The sequence below is a fragment of the Tachypleus tridentatus genome, chromosome 7, assembly GCF_004210375.1.
Source record: "Tachypleus tridentatus isolate NWPU-2018 chromosome 7, ASM421037v1, whole genome shotgun sequence".
NCBI classification, from domain to species: domain Eukaryota; kingdom Metazoa; phylum Arthropoda; class Merostomata; order Xiphosura; family Limulidae; genus Tachypleus; species Tachypleus tridentatus.
The window spans coordinates 154,578,740-154,599,492 of record NC_134831.1 but is presented as its reverse complement, the minus strand read 5'-3'; the positions used below and the strand labels follow the sequence as shown (position 1 = coordinate 154,599,492).

General features: G+C 33.4%; 1 protein-coding gene across 2 annotated transcripts in view; it reads right to left on the bottom strand.

Moving 5' to 3' along the window:
• The window catches only part of LOC143256953 (uncharacterized), a 48,306-nt gene that overhangs the window by 16,846 nt on the left and 10,707 nt on the right, over positions 1-20,753 (bottom strand). The window contains exons 2-3 of one of the 2 annotated variants that reach the window (XM_076514876.1): positions 9,077-9,171; positions 32-224 (exon numbers count right to left, since the gene is read on the bottom strand). In XM_076514876.1, coding sequence (XP_076370991.1) covers positions 32-224; positions 9,077-9,171 — 288 coding nt within the window. The remainder of the gene's footprint in view (positions 1-31; positions 225-9,076; positions 9,172-20,753) is intronic. The other variant, XM_076514877.1, reaches the window with a different exon arrangement.

The window sequence follows — 20,753 nt, the reverse complement described above, 5'->3', positions numbered from 1 at the left end:
AAGTTTTCCCTCAGGTATCTAAAAAACTTACCATCTGTTGGTATTGTCTTCGAACGTACGAGATCCGATTTGTTGCCAACAAGAATCACTGCTCTCGTTGCTGTGTAGCCTCGTTCTCGGAGTGAAAACAGAATATCCACAGCTACTTCAAAAGTTTCTCTATCAGTCACAGAGTACACTACTATGTAAGCATCAACAGCACTCGTTGCGTCCTCTTCAGGATCCTGTAGTTTGACAAAAACATCCATATTTATCACGTTTCTAACGAAGTCAGATTAATGCACGTAAAAAAATGTAAAAGCAAAATATTTTATATAACATTAGGTTCAAAGTTTATAAGCAATAATCATTTTTTTCCATAAAATAATTACTCTTACTGGATATTTTAGTAAAAGAATTGATTACTCTTATTTATACGTGATTTAATTATGTATTCTTTATATCTCAAGTTAGTACGGTGAATTCTGACATATCTCCCAAGAGAACTTCAAATGAGAATGTAAAGTACAGAACTTACTTATTTCAAACATTTAACACTGAAAAAAATGCATAATCTCAATATCACTTCTAGAGATTCGAAATGTTTCATTACAAGTGTAATATATAATCGTCGTAAAAATTCTTCATGTTATATTTTACTTCGTTTAATTTAAATATAAAGTTAGTTATTGCCTGAAAGCACAGGTATTGTGTGAAACATACCAGGTGTTTCATTTTTAGTTTCAAAAGAGCATTTCTCTTTTACACAAACTTTCAAAACGTTTTTTGCACGTGTATTAATATAGTGGTTAAGTATGTAGCATGCAGGTAACCAGCTTTGAAATGCAATTGCTCATTGTTGTCCACTAAAATATTTTGACGTTCTCCATTGTTTTTTTTTCTGAATTTTGCCATGAAATGTGTTGTTGGAGAATGGGTTCTCTGGTTGGATTAGTTGTCTAGATTTTTAAAAATATTTGATTATTATGTTGATGGAATTGAATATGTAGAAAGTGTAACCTAAAAGATTTGACTTTAATAAATAAATAGTAACTAATTCTCTCTCTGCTATTGCTTACCTCTTCTCTTTCTGCACACGTCTGATAGGGATATAATTGTTTGTCTTGTGTTTGTGGGCTGTTGAGTAAGGGAATTGTTTTATTTCACAGTATAACTTGTTTTTAGTATCTTTCCTCAGTTCAGGCAGGCCAGAATTCAATTACATAATATATTTTCTGCAAAACCTCGTGTGATAGTAGTTAGTATTCTTACTTATAAGAAACCATTGAACCTGAAAATAACAAGGTTAACACATCAGAAGCAAATGAGTCTACTGACATAACAGTTTTAACCAGAAGCTAGTGATGAAAAAGTCCAGAAGTACCCTAAAAACATATTACATATATTATAAGCTCTAACTCTATTACTACATTTCAGTCGACGGTAGTGATTTACAACAGTAGATGGCGTATCAACTTGACTTCTTTTTGAAGAGTTAAATAATAGAAGTTCTTTTATCCTACAGTATTTTATAAGCATGCAAGGTACGAAATGTTAGCATTTTAAAGAAATAAATATCTGTAATGTTGGACTATATAAGTAAACTAAGGAATGATATGTTTGAATAAACTCCTCCACAATCAACTAACGAGTTATAAGGACTGATGTATTTCGAACGACTACTTTACAACCAGCTAACAAGTTATAAGAATGGATATATTTCAACAAACTATTCCACAAACAACTAACAAGTTATAAGGACTGATATATTTTAAACTACTCCATAAATAAGTAGGAAGTTAAAAAGATCCACGGATTTCAACCAACTACTCTACTACCAGCTATCAATTTACACATTAGATGTAGCACAGAAAGATAAAATGTACAAGAACGCCACAGTCCACTGAAGCTATATTATAATAATCTCTGGAAAATGCAAACTGGATAAGTCATACCTACAAACTGCAAACAAGATAATTCAAACGGATTCAGGTCTACAAAACAGCATCAGGGTTATGTTCATAAATTTATCCAAAATACGTAACAAAAAATCCCTACCTGTCCAAACCTGTATGAGAAGAATATGCAATGGAACAAATGGAGGCAAGCCATCACATTGAACGAAATGTACTTTTACTAAAATGCCTGATAAAGTAGGCAATTGAGAAGCATCCTGCTGGAGATACAACATTGCAAAAAATGGTCCATAGTACATCACGACATTTTCCCAATGTTGAAAGTTATAACTCTAATGTTAAGTGAAACTGGGGATCTGAGACACGAACAATACTGTTATCAGGCACATTGTAAACACAACTAGACCGACAGTAAGCATCATTTATGTATTGGTGGCCCGGCATGGCCAAGCGTGTTAAGGCGTGTTAACTCGTAATCCGAGGGTCGCGGGTTCGCATCCCAGTCGCGCCAAACATGCTCGCCCTTTCATCCGTGGGAGCGTTATAATCTGACGGTCAATCCCACTATTCGTTAGTAAAAGAGTAGCCCAAGAGTTGGCGGTGGGTGGTGATGACTAGCTGCCTTCCCTCTAGTCTTACACTGTTAAATTAGGGACGGCTAGCACAGATAGCCCTCGAGTAGCTTTGTGCGAAATTCCAAAACAAACAAACATGCATAGGTTGGCTGTTAGTAATATATGGTTCTATGAAAACAAAGCATCTAGCAAACGTCCAAGTCAACAAGCCAGTTTCTTCACAAAGTACAAGTACAAATAAATGCATGGTGTACCTTTCGTAGACGATTTATATAAACTCGTACGCCTTAGGATGATCAAACGGATCCTTGAAAGTCAGCTGTGATTGAATTTGGAAAGCATGTGAAGAAGAAGGGTCAACCTTAAAGCATCCTGCAGTTAAAATTTTGCAACTGGACAGTAGTCCATAACCAGGCATTTCACATAAATATAAATTAGTTATTAAAGAAGAGGTGATACAAAAGTGTAGTTACTCATCCTTGTATTGTTAACATGGATTGCAAGCACCCCACTGTATACCAGTTTAGGTTCAATTTTAGATAAGTTCTAAAATACTTTAATGGTATCATGTAAAACTTGTAGTGAATAACCAATAACAGTGCCGGCACGTCCAGCATTCCGTTAAATGGAATAATTTTTTTAAATAATGGACGTTGTCCCGCTGTTAATAAAAATCAAGAAGAATAACATTGGTCTAATTATTCATACACTGTTGTTGTTTTATTTAAAAATGGGCAAAATATCAGAAACAAGTACAACAAATTTTGACTTGTGTTACTGATTGAACTCAAACATTCATTTCTTGTCAAAACCTCTGTTAATGAATCAAACATAATGTAGAAAGACGAGCAGTAAAAGCCTATTGGAATGTATACCCTAGATGAAGGTTTCTATGAACAAACGTACTGCCAAGAAGGTAATAGCAAACAAGATAAACAGTGATACAGGAGTTTTGCTAATTTGCTCCCATTTTATGAAAACCCAGACGTATCAAGAGGTGTTTATCCTTGTCTTCACACTGTTCCTTCTTATCGATCTGTTTACCATATGTCTCACTATGTACATAGGTAACGAAGCTCCTACAGACTGATATGCATGGAAGAAACCGAGGTCTAAAATGTTTTGCTACTATCTATCTTTGGAATCTATTAAACGCAGTTTTTCTCCTTCTAAAAATTGATCGCGACTTCCTTTTATGTGACTTATTTGCTTGTTGTTTCATTTACGTCCCATCTTTCCAAGTCTGTACTGACTTAGGTATCCTTCTTTATAATTGTTTTTATCTCATCTTTACATTGCATCTTTTAGTATTTCGTATTTACCCAAACTATCTAATTCTTCGTTTTCATATTATCATTCGACATTTTATTTTTGATTTATGACATTGTCTGCGAGCTACATGTGCTTCTCTTTATCAACTATCGTACTACATCCCAAATAACGGATATTAAGAACATTTAACGAAGTATATGTCATTTATAAAAGTAAATTGTTCCGTTTCTATGATGTTCGTTATTAATGTTAGACACTAAGGTATTCTTACATATTAAAAATAAATCCTTATACATTTTAAAAACGTTCTACTACATAAAGGTACAAGAAGCAAAATAGCTAGTTTTTATTGTTTGTAATTAAGATATATTAAATTCTTTCTTCAAAATTAATTTCATTAATGATATTGGTTATAATGTTTTTTCTTATGAAGATGATTTTGCGTTGTTCATTTTTATTTTGATCTTAGGCTAAACTGGACAATCCTTGCGAGATACTATATAGATAGTGTTCGAAAACATCGATAACAAGGAGAGTATCAACTGAAGAATCAGTGAATTTAAATCGTTACAAGATGCATTTTGTTTTATGATATTACATACTAGTAACTACATTATTTAATACTTTATTTATTATTTATAACTTTAGTAGTGAGCTCGTTTCAAGCTCACAGCAGAAGCTATTGGTAATTTTGCATGTTGAACTACAGTTCTGACCCATTAACCAAAAGAATTTTCAAGTTGTCATCATTCACTAACTTCAGTTCGTCTCTAAAATTGGTAGGCCTGGCATGGCCAAGCGCGTAAGGCGTGCGACTCGTAATCCGAGGGTCGCTGGTTTGCGCCTGCGTCGCGCTAAACATGCTCGCCCTCCGAGCCGTGGGGGTGTATAATGTGACGGTCAATCCCACTATTCGTTGGTAAAAGAGTAGCCCAAGAGTTGGCGGTGGGTGGTGATGACTAGCTGCCTTCCTTCTAGTCTTACACTGCTAAATTAGGGACGGCTAGCACAGATAGCCCTCGAGTAGCTTTGTGCGAAATTCCCAAACAAACAAACTAAAATTGGTTTTTATAATATTTTAAATGTAGAATACTAAATCTAGCAAAACATTAATACGTAAGCCAGAAAGAGATGTGTAAAGAAATAACATTTTTTTTGTTAAAGCAAATGTGCAATAATAATGTTTGAAATAAATGTTGTTGTTTTATTTCCTTGTTAAGCAAATTACACCGATTTAGGTACAGAACGAAGTTCAAGATTAATTCCCTTTACATTTATACTACTTCAAAGCTATTAAAACACGAATATTTAAGAGTAACTTAAAGTATCATAAAGTTATTATTTTTAAAACATACTGAATAATCCTATGGTTTACGAACCAGCTACATCTCTGTAACCTTAAAGCATCTAACTTTTTCAGAAAAGTTGCCACAGACTAAGATTTCTGAAGAGGGTAGAACTAATTTCTTACTGAATTATTTTTATTTCACAGCTGTTTAAAAGGTCAAGAACCTCATCTCTAGATTTTTTGAAATATTGTACAACTAATCTCGGTCGTTTGAACAAGTTATTTCTTTTCAAGTTCAGAACTTTGAAACGTCTATTACTCCGTAAGCTCTGAGTTTCTACAAATGTGAATGCAGTATGCTCAGGAATTCTAAAAAAATTCTTATTCTTTCTCTAAGGTTTTAATATATATTATAAATCTTTAATTTTCGGACACATGAATATATTAATATATTATGGCCCTGTAATCAAGATTCCTTTGCATCTCATGATTTTTAATCTCAGGATTTCTGAAAGAGCTTTAAACAAATCACGTTCTTAATTTAAAAAAAAAAAAAAAGACAAGTTATAACACTTAAATCTTAGAGTTTCTGAATAGTTTTAGAACCATTAATATTGCAATAAAGATAGATGTATGCAGAGCAGGAGATGCTTGAGAGACGGGGATTTGTAACCTCCCACAATTGTTTTGTAATGAAATGAACAACGGTAACAGGAGCTTCCAGGTGCCATGGAAGTGATGACGCTGTTTTTATAGAAAGGGGCAACTCTTTCGGTTTTAAATGATTGTATGAGCGGTTTACTAAGTTTATTTTTTATTAATTATAATAATTTTACGAATTGTTGAGTGGAAATAGAGAAGAATGCATGAAAATATGTCAATTACACTACATTTGCTTTATCTGCTATATCCAGTGCCAGTAAATCTTATTACGCCGCTGGGATATAATAAAGAGTAGTTATATTTGCAATATAATACTGCATGAACAATTGTCGTGGAGTGAAAAAGATTAGGTTTGTGCAATGTAATTTTTTGTAAGCAATTTACAAATCAGAATTAGGGTAAGTACAAATAACAATTTTTAAACATCAGTGTATTATTGTTATTATGAAAGTTTCACGTTTTTGTTTAGTTCATAGTTTTAAGACCAACCAACATCTACTAAGCTGGTCGAACAATCTTTATCTTTTACCATGGTGTATGTGGTTCTTATATTAGTATAAATAAGTTAAATTCCTACCACAATGTTAATTAGAGTATTTAATATAGACTTTTATTTACGAGTTTTTACTATTTATAATTTTAATTTTGTTTATTTTTTATTATAATGATTACTATCCACTGTGAGCTACGTATATGGATTTATAGTTAACATAAGCCTACTAGGCTGGTCGAATCTCTTCAGGGGACCCAGCATGGGTAGGTGGTTAAGGCATTTGACTCGTAATCTGAAGGTCGCGGGTTCGAATCCCCATCGCACCAAACATATTCGCCCTTTCAGCCGTGAGGACGTTATAATATTATGGTTAATCACATTATTCGTTGGTAAAAGAATAGCCTAAGAGTTGGCGGTGGGTGGTGATAACTAACTGCCTTCTTTCTAGTTTTACACTCTTAAATTAGGGACGGCTAGCGCAGAGAGTCCTCGTGTAGCTTTGCGCGAAATTCAAAACAAAGATTTTTTTTTATAAAACGTCATCTGTACTTAAACATAATTAAGTAATTTTTGTCGAAAATGAGCCATGTTTTGTTATGCTTATAATGTTGACAACCACTGGCAATATATACTCTTCAAAAAAAGAAACGCAAAAGGCAAAATTTGAGACATATTGTTAACAAGTTTATTCCGGGTAGTTCTGTAGGACATGTGTGAAACTTTGCACATTCACTGCTGAACATCCAAAGTCTGCAAAGGCGAAGTCCACGCTCACTAGTTGACGTTTAACGTCACTCAACGTCAATAACGAGTATGCCCCCCGTGAGCATCAATAACTGCTTGGCATCTCCTGCCCATGGAAGTGATGAGATGACGAATCACATCCTGTGGAATGGCTGTCCACTCAGCCTGCAAAGCTGCTGCAAGCTGAGGTAGAGTCTGCGATTAAGGTTGTCGTCGTCGCAGATGTCGGTCCAACTTGTCCCAAAGATGTTCGATGGGGTTTAAATCTGGTGATCTGGAGGGTCAGGGAAGAACGTTGATGTTGTGGTGTCTCAAGAAGACAGTGGTGAGTCGGGCTGTGTGAGGACGGGCGTTGTCATGTTTGTAAACGTCGTTGACGTTCACCATGATGGGTTGCACATGGGGCTTAAGAATCTCGTCGACGGTTGCGTACGGTCTGATCGGAAATCCTAAGCAGCCCTGGTATGGTTGAGGCAGTAGACGTCGCAGTGGTGGTCCTATCCCGAAGGTGACGTAACCAAATGTTGCGATCTTGTGCGGGCGTGGTCACAAGAGGTCTGCCAAATCGTGGACGGTCACGAGTTGATCCATGTTGTTGGTGACGATTCGATAGCCTTGTGATGGTGCTTGGGTGGACATTCACAGCTCTGGTAACATCTGATCGATTTTCGTCCGCTTCCAAGTGACCAATGGCGTTGTTGCGTTGTGCTTCAGTCAGTCTTGGCGTAACTGTATTACATGTCGGTGGCTTAACATTTGAGCTATGGAAACCGAGAACCCGTCACTTTTATAGGGATTTTGCACATGTTGCACTTGCAGAACATGCAGATCTCTCAAACAAATTTATTGGACACGAATGCGTTTTGGCGAAAAATCTGATGTTTTCCTCCGTTTTCAAAGTGCACAACGTTTATTGTCATTTTGGTCTGACAATCAGTGCCTTAACACGTGTAACATCACATACTCTGAGCTTGTAACGTTATTACATATATTTCTCTTTAAAATAAAGATATCCCTTTTGCGTTTCTTTTTTTGAAGAGTATATTTCTCTAGACCAATCGCGACGTGAGAGTCTTATCGATCGTTCTAGAACCCACGAGAAACACGCATAATAATAAAAAAAAATGTCCATGTGGTAAACGAAATAATAATTTCATCAAAGTAAGAGTGTTTTTTAGTTTTCCCACTTACGTGATAGAAATAAATGAATATCATTTTCGAAATCTGCGTAGCTGAATTATGGAAAACCTATTATTAAAACCAAAACAAATATTATTAATATTTTTAAAAAGGTAAAGATTAATTAATATTGGAATTTATTAACATACTATAATGTTTAAATCCCAGAGTTTTAAATATATTCCTTTTTTTTCAATATATAACTTTCTAAACAGTTTATGATCGAGTTATCTGATGGTGTTTGAACAGATTTCCAACTACTTTTTCTTAAGAATTCTTAACCGAATGTTACAGCATAATTTTGGAACTACTTTAAAATATTCGAATATTCAATCTCAGTGCGTTAAATATACTCAGAAGTTTTAACTTTTCAGTTGCTGAATAAGTCTTTAATATAAATTATTTGTGTTCCTAAATAAGTTAATTTGTAACTACAAAATATTCGGGTAAATTTTAAACCTTAAGTTCATGGGGATTATTATGATTCTTAGTTTTAAAATATCTGAACATATTAGATTGTGACTCAATTTTAAAGCTCTTCAACAGAATTTCGTTCTTTAACATTACAACTTGAAGGCAAGCTCTGAAGCACTTAACATCAAAGCTACTTGCCAATATTTATATCTCACTAGCAGTTAATAATGGTTATGATATACTATCCAGTGGAATATATGTTGAATCTCAACTCTGACTTGAATAAGTATAAACAAATTCAAAACTTGATGAAAAAAAAAGAAGTCCCTAATAACGCAACGGTATTTGTTCTCTATAAACTAGTGAGACAATAATGGAGGACAATTGAATTATTGACTGATCATTATACGTACCAAGTCGATAGAAACAAAAATTAGAAAATAAATCATTTTTGTGAGATCGGTAGCCACGAAAATATTGAAAAAAAAAAAAATGGAAAAAATATGCTAGTGCCTCCAGACCACCACATCAAATTATTCAACCAATACTTTACCGTAAGTGTAGCAAGAGCGTGTTGATTAAATAAGGACAACTCGTACTCCTCTCCATCCAGAAGCAGGAAGATAGTTTTCTCAAGTTCGTCATCTGCTGGAATATATGTCTAATTAAGCATAAATTCTAAAACTTATATTGAAAATTTACATAAAAAAGTTTTACAGTAATATTTATTACAACAAAGACTTCTTTCTTTAATGAAAAACGTAATTATTTAAATATTATTTCAAAACTATTTTCTCAAACAAAAATAGTTTGTATAATACTAAAAGACTTGTATCACTAATAAAATTCTGATGACAAAAAAGGTTGTTTTCAGTCAATGTCAACAATAATGTTTGCAAATTAGTCGGCGTTGAAATTTGCGGTTCCAATGACAAGAGTAATATTTGACAACTTGATTTGTCATAGCAACCGAAAATACAAAGATTATTTGTTAACTGTTTTATGGCAAAACTTCAAATTATGAAAGCGTGGTATGTGTGCTTAAATTGAACGAGAACTATTTTCTCTTTCGTGGTATTGAAACATTTTCATATTATCATGGTATGATAAAAACCATTAACTAGTTTTAATAAAAATAATTCACGTACTCCACGTGGTGTTATCCCATTTAATATTTTAGATTATTCTGAAGCTTAAAACTCATATCAATCACGTCTATAACCTGTAAAGGGTTTTATTATTACCTGACGATAGATACTGTAGCAACTATGTATGTTACCACTTTTATAGAAACCTATATGAACATGTAGGATGTCAATAACTTTTTTCCGTTTACCAGTGTAGGTTCATAAGCAGTAAATGAAGTAATCCAGTTAAACATTTGTCTAGCATGCAACTTCTCTACGAGCCTGTTAAACGTTACATTTCTACAATGAGAAAATACTCAGGTGTAAAACGTATTACTTACATGTATACAACAAAAAATAATAACATTTCAATCTAACGGATTTACAGTTTTATTTTTTGCATGTGACGTATGTTCTTCACTGTACAAGTCCCGCCTGTTCTCGAAATTTGTAGGGAGTTCTTGAAAGTGTAAAAATCAACAGTACGTGTTGACGCAAGCGCACAAGAATATTGTCAAAAGTTTTACAAACTCGCGTGTTTAGCGCCTAGCCGAAGGGAAGAAAACATTATTGGACAGCTACAGTCAATAGATTGTATTGAATTATAATTGTGATTAAGGTCTATCAGTCGGAAAACTACAGAATACGACCAGGAACGTTATACATTTAGAACATTAGAAATCGTTCAATTTCAGTGAATAATTTTGGATGCTATTATTTTTACAAGGACATTAAATATCTTTGCTGGAAGGAGTCAGCTTGTATCCAGTGTTTAGCCAGTGAAGAAAAACACAGCGTTAGCTTAAGTGTGGCGTAACAATATCAACTCAAAATTAATTTGCTAGCCGTGGACTTGAATTATCGATAAAATATTCGATTCTAGACCAAATATAAAACTCAGTATAGTTTGTAAGTTTATAAAATCTTGTATATTAACCATAATTTGTAGTAACTATTAATAATAACCGTTATTTTAATTTGTATTGTTTTTATGTTTGTATATTAAAATATACTTGTGTTAAAAAATTTGATACATATTAATATTTTATTAACTTCTAGATTAAAATTCAAAATTTCGGTTATTTGAAATAGTAATATGTAACATAATAAATCAATCGAATACTCGTCCGAAATCGATTATAATACGTAACAATATGTATATACTATAGATTTCAGAACACTGATTGACTGCAGCCCATTGTTTCACATGTGTTCTATACAGTTAGCTGTTCTGACCACTTGTATAGAGGCTTGGCATGGCCAAGTGTGCTAAGGTGTGTGACTCGTAATCTGAGGGTCGCGAGTTCGCATCCCCGTCGCGCCAAACATGCTCGCCCTTTGAGTCGTGGGGGCGTTATAATGTGACAGTCAATCCCACTATTCGTTGGTAAAAGAGTAGCCCAAGAGTTGGCGGTGAGTGGTGATCACTAGCCCTTCCCTCTAGCCTTACACTGCTAAATTAGGGACGGCTAGCACAGATAGCTTTTGAGCAGCTATGTGCGAAATTAAACAAAACAACACGTGTATAGATGTATAGATATACGTCGTGGCTTCCAGGCTATATACCTTCAGCAACTTGAGTATATATGTCGTATTTTTCTTGAAACTTTGACTGAAAGCTTACAAATTTTTGAGATGTTTGATAATAGGAAATTCAATCTTGTACAAGTTTTATATAGAGCAGGAAAGTAGTCGTACAACAAGTAAATTACGAAATAGTCTTATTTAACGGTGCAGTCTGATGGGGATACAGACTAGGCTTGTAGAATATAAAATATCAGGGGGCAGTGTACTATAATATTTTATGAAAAACGCTGGAAATAGTTCAAATAACTGTTGCATTACCATCTATAAAATAAATATTTCTCCTTCTCATAAGGACCAGGCGTGGTCTAATGGTTAACTTACTTAGACTGTAAATCCAAGAGTTCACGAATTGAGTCTCATTGCCACGAAAACGCACTTTGCACTTTGAAGCCTTGAATATGTTGTAACAGTGACAGTCAACTTCTATTATCAGATAGAAAAAATAACTCAAGAGCTGGCGGTGAATGCTATTGGCTAGCTACCTTCTTTTTAGTGAATTTTTCACTTTAAAATAATTTGGGCTATGCTCATGTAGTCTGTACATACTTTACAGTTTTGAATCCAGGTTTCCTAAATATCTGTCTGATTGACAGTTATTTTATCACACGCCACGTGCTTTTGCTAAATAATGGGTGTTTTGAAAGTCACTTCCGCTTTACAGACGACTGCGTTCCATAAACAGTTTGCTACAATATTTGAAAATGATGTACGATAATACGGTGGTTTGTCTAAACTGCTTTAATGTAATTTTGTACAATAATCTTCTTAATCATCGGTTTAATTATGGTTAATCTAGTTACTTTTCCCAAAGTCAAATCAGACATGCAAAGGCTTCTGTTGACATTTTGTAATTTCTGCTCTTGGTTTTGTAGGCCAGATTATTTACAGTAGTTATATTTGACTTGTTGGCAATAAATTTCAACAACAAATAAACAGCACTACAATACACTCGTTTTAAAATAATATATTACAACAAAACAAACGTTTCTACAAATGTTCGTTACCCTGTTGATTATCGCAGTTGTAATATAATTTATTAATATAATTCAACAATTAATAACTACTCTCCGTGTAAAAAGTACAGTTTTTACTATAACAAGACATAGATATTTATGCTAATTTAAGTCTATCCCCCATCCAATGTTACAATGGAATGATGATTTGTTGGCTTTTCATTGGATGTTTGTGGATGTGAACAGCTATATTGTTCAAGATATATTTCATGCAAAATACTTCCAGATTTAATCTCGTAGCATCTATTCTTTATATTAGCATGTTTTGCATAATATGTATTAGCTTTTGATCTCACATACTAGAACCTCCCTTTAAAACCTTCTGCTTTTGTGTCTGTATAACTTAAACTTCATTATTAATAAAATCCTGCTTGCTCTCCTTAATCTGTGATCAAACCCTGACAAATGGTTTCAGAATGCACCAGATAAAATACACTAATAATTGTTATCACTTTACATCGCGTTGTAGACCACTTATTCCGACACGACTTTGTTATGACTCTGTCGTACACGTACTTTGGTTTCTCTAAAATTTAATTAAGTTTATACTTTTTTCTACTAGGAGTTGATTCGTACTAATACATGTAGAATAGTGTTGTTTATTACCATAATCAACAAGACATGGTTTTCGAAGTTGTTAAGACTGTGAGCAAAGAAAGGCAAAAAAGTATTTTAAAAAATTTGTTAAGAGTATTTATAGAAATCCAAAAGGATATTAAGACATGGATTAGAAAGGGTAATATAAAATACATGTTGAAGGTAGAAACAAAAGCATAAAGTGGCGGGAAAATACTGAAAGAAAACTGGTTGGAAAACTTTTATTACAAGGAAAATATATCAAAACAGAAATTCAAAAAGGAATGAAAAAATGATTTACCTTTAAATCGAACATTTCTCTTGCAGAAGAAAGTAAAAATAGATTACAAAAAATCAATAATAAATTACTTAAGATGTTTATTTTTCAAGTAGAAACACGTACAAACACACTGAATTACCTGTAAAAATTTTAGGTGCAATAAATTTAAAGCCACGAGTTTATTTTGAATTAAGCACAAAGCTACACAATAAATGTCTATCTGAGCTCTACCCACCAAAAGTATTAAAACCCAGCTTCTAGCAGTATGAGCCCGCAAACATGCCGTTATGTTAAAGGTACGCTCACAAGCCTACTGAAGTGATTGAACGAATGATGTTTTTTTAAACGCCCTCGTTCTCCAGCATTTGACTATCTCTTGTTTAACGACTGTGACTCCAAAAGGTGTTTTTAAATGAACAATATTTTCGTATATTTTTTATATTAAGAATATTTGAAATTATATAGAGAATTGCAATCATTATCGAAGTGACTAAGGTACACGACATTCATCTTACACAAACAGTTAGTTATGCTGTGACGTTAAGTTAAAACTCATAAACGAAGACTTTTAGTACACTTTGGTTCTCTACGTTCCTACGGTTTGTCCAATTTTTTACGTCATTGTATTTCACTGGCAGCTAAAGAAAGGGAATCAGCAGTTGTCTGTCTGGACCGATCTGAACGTATGGCTTTAAAATACCAGTAAATCTTAATACACTGTGTCCATGATTTCACTGATGTAATCTTAAATAATATACATGTGGGTAAGAGGATCTGTTTCTAAAAAGTGGTCTGTACTGTTATGGTAAAACAAAGAGCTAAGGACATTTTAGAAAACTATTGGAAAACTCAATGTAGGAATGGAATTATAAATTTCGTAAAAATAAATGTATCATTATTTTTGTTTATATTTTAAGTCAACAATGTCATTTAGCCTTAGTTTTGGTTGTTATTTTTGTGTTGGTTATGAGTTTGTTGTCGCGCAATTCAGCGTCATTAGAGTTTGCTAATTTTAAACGTACGCCCACAAGCGTACACAATAAATGTCTATCTGAAATAGACATTTATAGTCTTCTCATAGAAGACTATGAAACAAATAGTCTTCTATACTATTGTTTCATAGTATAGAAACAATCCTGTATGTGTGATGTGGGTTTAAAAACTAATCTGAAATCAACTTGGGGACAGTAAATACGAATTACGCGTTTAAATTGACTTCTTAGAGTTAAGTAAGTTTTGTATACTTTCTTAAAGTTAAGCATTTTGTACCTTCTCCCAATTTCTACTTGTTCATAACTTGTGTATTTTTACGTGGTGGAGATAATAAGGCCTCCTATATTGTCAAAACCAAACGCTTTCTACTTGTTAAGAGCCAATAAACATATGAAAATTTCCAAGAAAACACACAGAAAAGTTGAGTAAACCCCACGTTTCCTTTATACGCAAAAATCATGAAAAAACAGGTGTAACGTCTTTACCATGATATATTTATTTCAACATTGACGTTGGCTTCAGTTCAATATATATTTAGAAATGCATGTAATGTATATTCTCAAATGTGTATTGCGCAACTCCCGCCTGTTCTCTAAATATCAGAAGATTCTCGAGAGTAAGAATCAACAATACATATTTCACGAAAGCACAAGCCTATCTTTGAATATTGTTAGGCCTACTAAACTTTCTAAAACTTCAGCCAAAGATTATAAATAAACGCGCCAAGAGACATTTTATAGAATATTATTGATCAGCTACAACAATATAATATAGGCCTCGGAAGTTCTAATTGTGATAAATGCTTATTAATCGGAAAACTACAGAATCTCACCAGGAACGTTTATAGGCTTCGAACATTATGAATCGTCCTACTTCAGTAAATTAACTTCGGTCGTTAGTATTTCTACGAGAACATATTAGATATCTGTTCTCCTCTGTAAAAAGTCAACTTGTAAGCAGTGTGATGCCAACCAAGAATAGACAGCTAACTAGCTTAAGCGAAGTGTAGCAATATCAACTCAGAATTAACTTGCCCGTCGTGGACCTGGACCATCGATAAAAGATTCATTCCCAGATCAAACATAAGACTCATTATTGTCTGTAAGTTTGTGAAACTGTTGTATGTAAATCATTATTTCTAATAACCGTTATTTGAAATTGTAGTGCTGGTTTTATATTAAAATATATTTGTAGTAAGAAAGAAATTGAGTGTATCAATCTTGTTGACAAATATCATAAATCTGAAAGATACTGACACTCAATTAACTTCTAAAATAAGATTAAAATTTCAGGCTATCTGAAATCGTAATACCTAACGTTAGGTAAAATAATACATCTGAGACTCGTCTGAGATAAACTATAATACGTAGCACAGGACATGAACTCAAACTATCAAATTTCAATATCCTTTCCAAGGCCAATAGTTATTTGTAATAACAGATTAAAGAATCTCTCCATATCAAACAACTTTCACCAACAATGACTATTTTGAAGTCTTCTTTTAAATTGCACATTTTAAAATATGTTCAGTGTTGCTTTTTCTTGTTACTACTCTACTGTAATTCTTTTATTTTGCTTTAAATACAAAAGACGAAACCTATAAAATTCGAAACACTCATCTGTGTCTCCTACTGTTAAAAATAAACAATGCTGTTTATCTTAAGTATCGTTATCGTATTTATTTTCGTTTTCCCTTAAATCATAGATTACTAATTTCAATTATTATTTTTACTCCATATAGTGCAATAAAATAAGTTAGTTTTTATTGTTATTTACTATCTATGCAATCAAATCAATAACTAGAATTGACTTATTTCAAATTTTATTTTAAGACCTGTTTTCCACAGGGACTAGAAAAGTCAAAACTCGGGGCAACATAGTGCAATTCATTCATGATATTATAAAGCTGTGTGAAATTTGTAATTTCTATCGCTTCGTTTTGAGTTAAACAAACCACATTAAGCAGCTTGTTTGCAGCTACAGATAAATTCAAAGGTAATCCACTAAAAACCTGATCAAATTATAAAAAGGTGTATGTACAGGAATTATATACAGAAAGTTTACAGTTGAAAGCGACGCTAATTAATAACCTTGAAAAGTGGGCTTTACATGATTGGATACATTTTATTACATACGTAACACGTGCTACCGAGCTTTCAAAGTTTTTGTGGACTAGCCAAATGAAATAACTGTTATTTCATCTTTCGCATAGATTATCGGAGCAGTTCTTTAGAGATTACGATGTTCAAACAGATTAAAATAACCATACAACAGAAAAGTATCCAAATTCTAGAGATTAATAAATGATTGTTATTTCAAATCGACAAGTGCTATCTGTTTTTTGAATCTATTAAGAAGTGCGCGTCTTGCTTATATATAAGTACGTGTATTTACTTTAACAAAAGAAAGTCGAAAATACATTGTTTGCTGACATTAATTCTATACAGTGATTGATGTTTATTTATACAATAACATATAGAAAAATATAAGTGAAAGGTACCTACCTACATGCTATGCGAACACTTACCGGCTCCCTTTATTTTCATAAAAAATTCATCATGTACAACATTAGCAGATAAATGGAATTGCTATGTATATATTGTTTATTTGTTGAGGTTGTCCTATGGTTACTTACATAATACCACGGAACTTGCAGCAGAAGAAATAAGAACTTATGAGTGAAGGTAAAGAACAATGGGATAACATGCCAAACACACTACATCTATATTCAGTGCAGACAATGCTTTTCACCCGCACCAAGGTTCATCAGGCCTGCCGGGATATGTATGATAAACATAACAATCGTTATAAAATACTCTTTTAATATAATTGTAACAAGCAATAATAAAAATATTCAAAATATAACAGAAATGTGTCTGGAAAACTAAATAATATTTACATTTGTCACTAATCGATAACATAAAATTTCCGAGGCAACAAAATAATTTTTTTCACTTACAAATCAAAACAACACAACAACGATTACGGTGCACTTTATTGTCATGAATAGCCAAACACGTTATTACAGGGTGGCCCATAAGCCCATACCATCCATATGTTATTATGTTATATTCAATTACGCATGTATTATAAATTTGTTTCTTTTTTTAAAAAAAGAAATATGGCCGATGTAAGCCCATTTACACTTAAAGAACGTACTGTGCATAATATTATGCCGCGAGAATGAGGGATAGTACACAGATACACTGGATACCTGAGATATATGGATGGGTAGGGACTTATGGGCCACCCTGTATGTATTTCGTGCGACATAACAATGACTCAAATAAAATGCAATGAACATTTCTAGTTGAAATACCACAACTTTATATAATTAAAAAAATGAACACCAGAAACATAATACCTTTTAAGATTCACAAGATATCTCATAGAATATTTCTCTCACCTTACGTTCAGACAAAAAGAACAATATTCGGCCAGACAAATATAAAAAAAAGTTTTAATTTCGCACACAACTAGTAAATGGCTGTCTGAATTACTCATCCTAAATTTAGCAGTGATAGACTAGGGTTAAGGCAGTTAGTTAACACCATCCACTGCTAACTCTTCAGCGTAATAGTGGGATTGGTTGATATATTATGAAGCTCCTACAACTGGAAGGACGAGCATTTTCTGTTGTGAATACTTGCAAAGCGCATTAAAAAGTTGAATTACATTGTTGAAGTGCAACTTGACTTCTTTATTTTCCTAAATACATTCAAGAAAACATGCTATCATCTCTGAGCTGAATTTTCGTCTCTAGAATTGGGAACGTGGTCATCTAACCCTTCATTAAACAAAGTTTTTGGTCTCTCGTCTAAGAAACATGTTCCTATACTCATGAAGTCCGAGATTTTCGTGTCTTGTCTTAGAAAAATGCTACTATAACGAAAGAACCAAGATTTTCGTATCTTGCATGGACAGGTGGGTTAAGGCGTTTGACTCGAAATCTGAGGGTCGCGGGTTCGAATCCCGGTCGCACCAAACATGCTCGACCTTTCAGCCGTGGGGGCGTTATAATGTGACGGCGTAAACAGTATAATGTGACGAACAATGCGACGTAATATTCGCTGGTAAACATGCTCGCCCTCCCAGCCGTGGGGCGATATAAGTACGGTCAATCCCACTATTCTAAAGAGTTGGCGGTGGGTGGTGATGAGCTGCCTTCCCTCTAGTCTTACACTGCTAGGGACGGCCTCCAAAACAAACAAACAAACATCCCTCTAATCTTACACTGCTAAATTAGGGACGGCTAGCGCAGATGGCCCTCGAGTAGCTTTGTGCGATATTCAAAACAAACAAGCATTTGTAGCATTCTCATATAATCAAAGAACTGAGTTTTTGTCTATTTCTTCCAAACATGCTCACATAACAACAACAGAAAACGAAAAAAACAAGATTTTTGTATCTTTCAGTTATTCTGATTTAATCAAAGAACCAGCTTTTTTTTTCTGATGTATCGGAAGCATACTCATATCACTTTTTTAGAGTTCAACATGTCTTAAACTATTTCTGAAAGCATCATTACCAGGAATGAAAAACCTGATCGTAAATAATAGATTCATATGGTCCTTAATGCAGCAAAGAAAACTACAATAGGAAAACTGGCTTCTCAGTACACAGGTTTATAAACCATAAAAGCACGATCCTCAATGCAAGAATTCTGGAGTAAACAAGTTTAATCCACAATGAAAAATTCACTGTATTTCATTTAATGCTATTAAGATACTATGTTTATCTGGAAACAGAACTGTATTATTTAGTATACAGAATAATTTAAGCTCTCGTTTTCCAGTTCTTCCTTCATTAGTCAAGTTTACCCGTATCAAATAAGTGTATTTGCATATACATGCATATAACGATAGCTCGAATGTTTATCTTTAATATTGAGTTTTCATTTTACAGAGGAAATATTACGTATTTTTAGAGAGTGATGGAGGAAGAAGGCATTGCGTTATGCAGTTTAAACTTCAAGCCGAAACTATTTTTATTTTTTTCTGATCTGTATAGTAACTTATTTTGTAAGGGTTATCACAGAAGGAATCGAAGAAAAAGTAGGGAAATACTGCTCATTTTCCGATATCAAAAATAAAATGTATAGTGAGAATCTATTGATTCGGGAGATCTACAATGCTGCTAACACATTTAATACAACAAGAAATCCAAATTAAGAAAAATGAAGACTGTTAGAACTGCAGTAGCTTCCAGCTTTTAATTATAAGAAATGGTTCATGAAGAATAAAGTAGTTAGAATAACGAAATGCACTTTTTCAAAGCACATGTTTCAATGTACTAAACTATATGAGAGAAACTATTTCTCTATTGACAATTCTATAGCATCCATTAACGCAGAGAATATTTATATTATTTCCCCTTCCTTATAAACATGTTTCATAATTACATTCATTTAACATGATTAGATAATTTTCTACAAAAATCGAGACAGAGGATATGAATATATATGTACTAATTCACTATGAATATATATGCACTAATTCACTATGAATATGGCCACGTGGTTAAGGCACTCGACTCGTAATCTGAGGGTCGCGGGTTCGAATCGCTGTCACACCAAACATACTCGCCCTCTCATCTGTGGGGACGTTATAAAGTGATGGTCAATCTTACTATCTAAAAGAGTAGCCCAAAAGTTGGCGGTGGGTGGTGATGACTAGCTGTCTTCCCTCTCGTCTTACACTGCTAAATTAGGGACTGCTAGTGCAGATAGCCCTCGTGTAGCTTTGCGCGAAATTCAGAGAAAAACAAATATTCAAGAATCTAGCCATAAAGTATATAAGTCGACGCGCCGAGAGACAGTGATGGAATAGTATTTAGTTACTACAGGCAGAATACTTTGAGCTTCGAAAGCTATAACTATGACAAACGCTTATTAATCGTAAACTACTACGCAATTTGATCAGGGACGTTTATAGATTTCGAACATTACAACCCAATTAACTTCGGACTTAATATTTCTATGAGGACATTAAATATCTTCGTCCATTAAAGTCAGCTTGTAGGCGGTGTGAGATCAGCCAAGATTAAAGAGCTAGCTAGCTTAAGCAAAATTTAACAATATCTACTCACAATTAATTCTCTCGTGGTGGACGTGGACGGTAAGTAAAATATTCTAGACCTGATAGAAGACTGAATACTATTTGTGAGTTTGTAACATTTATAATAACTGTTTATAATAACCGTTACTATAAATTGTATTGTTATTCGTATATTAAAATATATTTGTGTTATAAAAAAAATATGTTCATTAATCTTGTTGGCAAATATTATAAATGTAATGCATATCAACATTCAATTAACTTCTAAATTAAAATTGAAATTCCAGCTGAAATTGTAATACATAACGCAAGTAACAAAATAAATCGGAGACTGGTCCGAGATACATTATAATATCTAACATATTGAAACAGCGTACATGAATAAACCGTTTAATTGGTTACTTTAGTATTTGTAATTGTAATCGTGACATGTTTTGAATAAAAAAATTACCTCTTATTATGAGAGAGAAGCATATTTTCATTATTTAGCTATCGATTTATTTTGTTTACAGAAGATATTTTGGGCTTGCTGCATATTTGAAACACTATGGTGATCGCGTGACGGTATTTAGTCGATATTAAAAATCTATCCACTAAG